The sequence below is a fragment of the Sinocyclocheilus grahami genome, unplaced genomic scaffold, assembly GCF_001515645.1.
Source record: "Sinocyclocheilus grahami isolate Dianchi unplaced genomic scaffold, SAMN03320097.WGS_v1.1 scaffold400.1, whole genome shotgun sequence".
NCBI lineage: Eukaryota > Metazoa > Chordata > Actinopteri > Cypriniformes > Cyprinidae > Sinocyclocheilus > Sinocyclocheilus grahami.
The window spans coordinates 769,264-773,194 of record NW_015505579.1 but is presented as its reverse complement, the minus strand read 5'-3'; the positions used below and the strand labels follow the sequence as shown (position 1 = coordinate 773,194).

General features: G+C 31.7%; 1 protein-coding gene across 1 annotated transcript in view; it reads left to right on the top strand.

The window, feature by feature from the left end:
• Window positions 1-3,931, top strand: part of ptprga (protein tyrosine phosphatase receptor type Ga) — a 297,193-nt gene that overhangs the window by 266,737 nt on the left and 26,525 nt on the right. Inside the window, exon 13 of the mRNA XM_016231834.1 lies at window positions 1,923-2,055. Within this exon, the coding sequence (XP_016087320.1) occupies window positions 1,923-2,055 (133 nt within the window). The remainder of the gene's footprint in view (window positions 1-1,922; window positions 2,056-3,931) is intronic.

Genomic DNA, 3,931 nt, shown 5'->3' with positions numbered 1-3,931 from the left:
TTTTTGTGTGTGTGTGTGTGTGTGTGTGTGTGTGTGTGTGTGTGTGTGTGTGTGTGTGTGTGTGTGTGTGTCTGAGTGCTGTTCCTTGCGTGACTGCGGGTCTGTGTCTGACCGTGGTAAAGCTGTAGCAGCATGGATTAGTTTGCAGCATGCTGTCCCGGACCACCCGAGGGGGGCTGCAGGTTTCTGATCTCTCTGTTCTTATGTTCGGGATCTGAGTCTGTGGTTTCCACTGCCAGTTTGGAACTTTGGTATGTTTGTCTGTGTGTGTGTGTGTGTGTGTGTGTGTGTGTGTGTGTGTGTGTGTGTGTGTGTGTGTGCGTGTTAGTTATAGACTGGTAGGGTGACCGTGATCTTGCCACATGGGTTGTGTTCCTGAATCAACATCCGTGTTTGTCCTGGAACAGCATTCCTATCAACCAATCAGGTTTTAGGGAAGGAGACAGTCTCAGGACTGGGTTTGGGGCTGCTATAAACCCAGCATTTCTCTCTGAACTTAAAAGGTATTTTATTGTCAGGATCAGGAAGACCTTTCAGTGGAATGTTCTAGGGCAAGCAAAACAAATTCATCTAGAAATCTTACTTGGCAAAATAGTGGTAATCAGAACTTTAACAATTTTCAATTTTAAGTATTTTTGCATTTATTTTGAATGTTTAATAACTACAATTAAATCCAATAGTGTTAGATGTTGAATAATTTTGAATAATTTGACAATAGTTTAGATTAAATTACTGCAACTGTGTTAATAATAATAATAATAATAATGTTGGATGTTATTATAATCGGTGTTTTTGCATTTATTTTAAATGTTTTATAATCATTTGAACTTCAGCAATTAAACTTAATATTATTATATGAATACTTGAATAATTATTTTTTTTAATTATTGCAATTGTATTATTATTATTATCATCATCATCAGTATTGTTTATTGTTGTTGCTATTAATAATAATAATAAATATTGTTGTTATTATTGATATTAAGACATGTATTTTGCATTTATTATGAATGTTTTATAAACATTTTGAATGTTGAGTAAATATTGTGTAAAATAAATGTTTATTGAAGTTGAGCAATTTCTTAATCTAAATTAAATAATATATTTTAAATAATGTTATAATGTAATTTATTATTAAATGATTTCAAGTTAATAAATAACAATAATGTTGCTGTTACTAGTAAAAGGTATTATTAATGATAATGATAATTAATGTTGATGTTGTTATAACTGATGTAAGTACTTTCTGCATTTGTTTTGTTTTATAATATTTTATAAACATTATTTTGAATTTTGAGTAAATATTGTGTGAAATAAATGTTTACTGAATTTCAGAAATTTGTTGATCTAATGAAATTCAATATTATATTAGGAATAATTGATTAATGTAATTTTATGCAATGATTGCAATTGTTTTATTATCAGTAATAATAATGCTTATTGTTATCATTATTATTATTAATAGTTTGCTATTTGTACGGTGTGTTGACAGTAACGTGTGTGTGCCTGTATGTTTCAGAGCGTACCGTAGTCTCCAGCATGCACCCTGTGCCTGCTTCAGCCCTAATGTTGCTGTTACTATTAAAAGGTATTATTAATGATAATGATAATTAATGTTGATGTTGTTATAACTGATGTAAGTACTTTCTGCATTTGTTTTGTTTTATAATATTTTATAAACATTATTTTGAATTTTGAGTAAATATTGTGTGAAATAAATGTTTATTGAATTTCAGAAATTTGTTGATCTAATGAAATTCAATATTATATTAGGAATAATTGATTAATGTAATTTTATGCAATGATTGCAATTGTTTTATTATCAGTAATAATAATGCTTATTGTTATCATTATTATTATTAATAGTTTGCTATTTGTACGGTGTGTTGACAGTAACGTGTGTGTGTGCCTGTATGTTTCAGAGCGTACCGTAGTCTCCAGCATGCACCCTGTGCCTGCTTCAGCCCGGATGGAGTGGATTATTCCTCTGGTGGTGGTGTCGGCGCTCACCTTCCTCTGCCTCATTCTGCTGCTGGCCGTCCTCGTTTACTGGAGGTGAGACACTCATCCACACTGACACATTCACTGCTGCTTTCTGACTCTATTAATCTCTGACAAACTGACTGACTGCTGGAGTCACACTGACTCTCTGGATGAATCATTGATTTCCTGAGCAACTCTTTGATAGATACACGACCGATTCTCTGATTGAATCATGGGGAGTCACACAGACGGATGGCTTTACCCATGATGTGATGCTCTTAAACACTATCCGATTTATTGCGTTAGAGTTTGGCTGCCGTGTGTATGCTGGTGTAGCTCTGTGTGTGTTTGGGTCCATTTGGATCCTGTAGCAGGCCCCGAGGACTGACGTGAAAAGCAGTTAGGAGTGTGTGTGAGTGTGTGTGTGTGTGTGTGTGTGTGTGTGTGTGTGTGTGTGTGTGTGTGTGTTATGTCTCTTGTGACGGTAAGTAAGATAGAGAGAGGGCGTACTCTTCCCTTAGGGCATCTCCAAAGCCACAGAGGTGCTACGAAAACCTTCCCTGTTCCCATGGTCACACCTGAGACTGAGTGAATGTGGCTTCAAACAACATATGTGTGTATTATTAATGTATACACTACCATTCAAACGTTTGGAGGTGCTAAGAGTTTTTAATGTTTCAGAAAGAAATCTCTCAAGCTCACCAAGACTGTATTTATGTCATAAAAAAACACTAATGTTGTGAAAAAGTATTACAATTTAAAATAATTGTTTTCTTTTGTAATATATTTTAAAATGTTATTTATTCCTGTGAATTTTCAGCATCATTACTTACTTTCTACATCATTGATTATTATCAATGTTTAAAACAGTTGTGCTGCTTAATATTTATGCAGAAGCCGTAATGTACTATTCAGAAGTTTGTTTTTCTTTTTTAAATTGTTCAAAAGTGACATTTGTAAAAACATTTGGGATGGTACATAAAAAAAACATTTATTTGAAATATAGTATTATGTATATTCATCGAGGAATACTGAGAAGAAGAAAAAAATCCACAAAATATTAAGCAGTAAAAACTGTTTTCAACATTGATAATGATTAATAACTGAGCGCCAGTAATAATTGAGCAGTAAATCAGGATCATGTGACACTGAAGACTGGAGTAATGCTGCTGAAAATCCAGCTTTGCATCACAGGAATAAATTACATTTTAAAATATATTAAAATAGAAAATAGTTATTTCAAATTGTAATAATATCTCACAATATTGCTGTTTTTAATGTATTAACTAAATATATGCACATAAATGCAGCCTAAGAATAAAACATTGATATATATATACGTAGTGTATAGTGTATATATAAATGTATTTAATGGAAGTCTCTTATGCTCATCAAGGCTGCATTTATTTGATCAAAAATACAGAAAAAAAACGGTAATCTTGCAAAATGTTATTACAATATAAAATAATGGTTTATATCTTAATATCCTTTAAAATATAATTTATTTCTGTGATGCGATGCTGAATTTCCATCAGCCGTCACTCCAGTATAAAGTGTCACATCATTCTTAAGAAATCATTCTAATATGCTGATTTATTATTAGAAATATCAGTGTTGGCGACAGTTGTGCTGCCAAATATTTTTTTGGAAACTGCGATACTTTTTTCAGGATTCTTTGATGAATAAAAGGTTTTAAAAAATGTCAAGGTTTTCAAAATATAAATCTTTTCTAACAATATAAATCTTTGCTATCACTTCTTATTAATTTAACACATCCTTGCTGAATAAAAGTTTTAATTTCTTTAAAAAAAAACAAAGGAAGAAAGAATAAAAATGTACTGACCCCAAACTTTTGAACTGTAGTGTATATTGTTAGAAAAGATTACTGTTTTAAATAAATGCTCTTCTTTTTAATTTTTTATTCATCAAAATATCCTGAAAAAAGTAA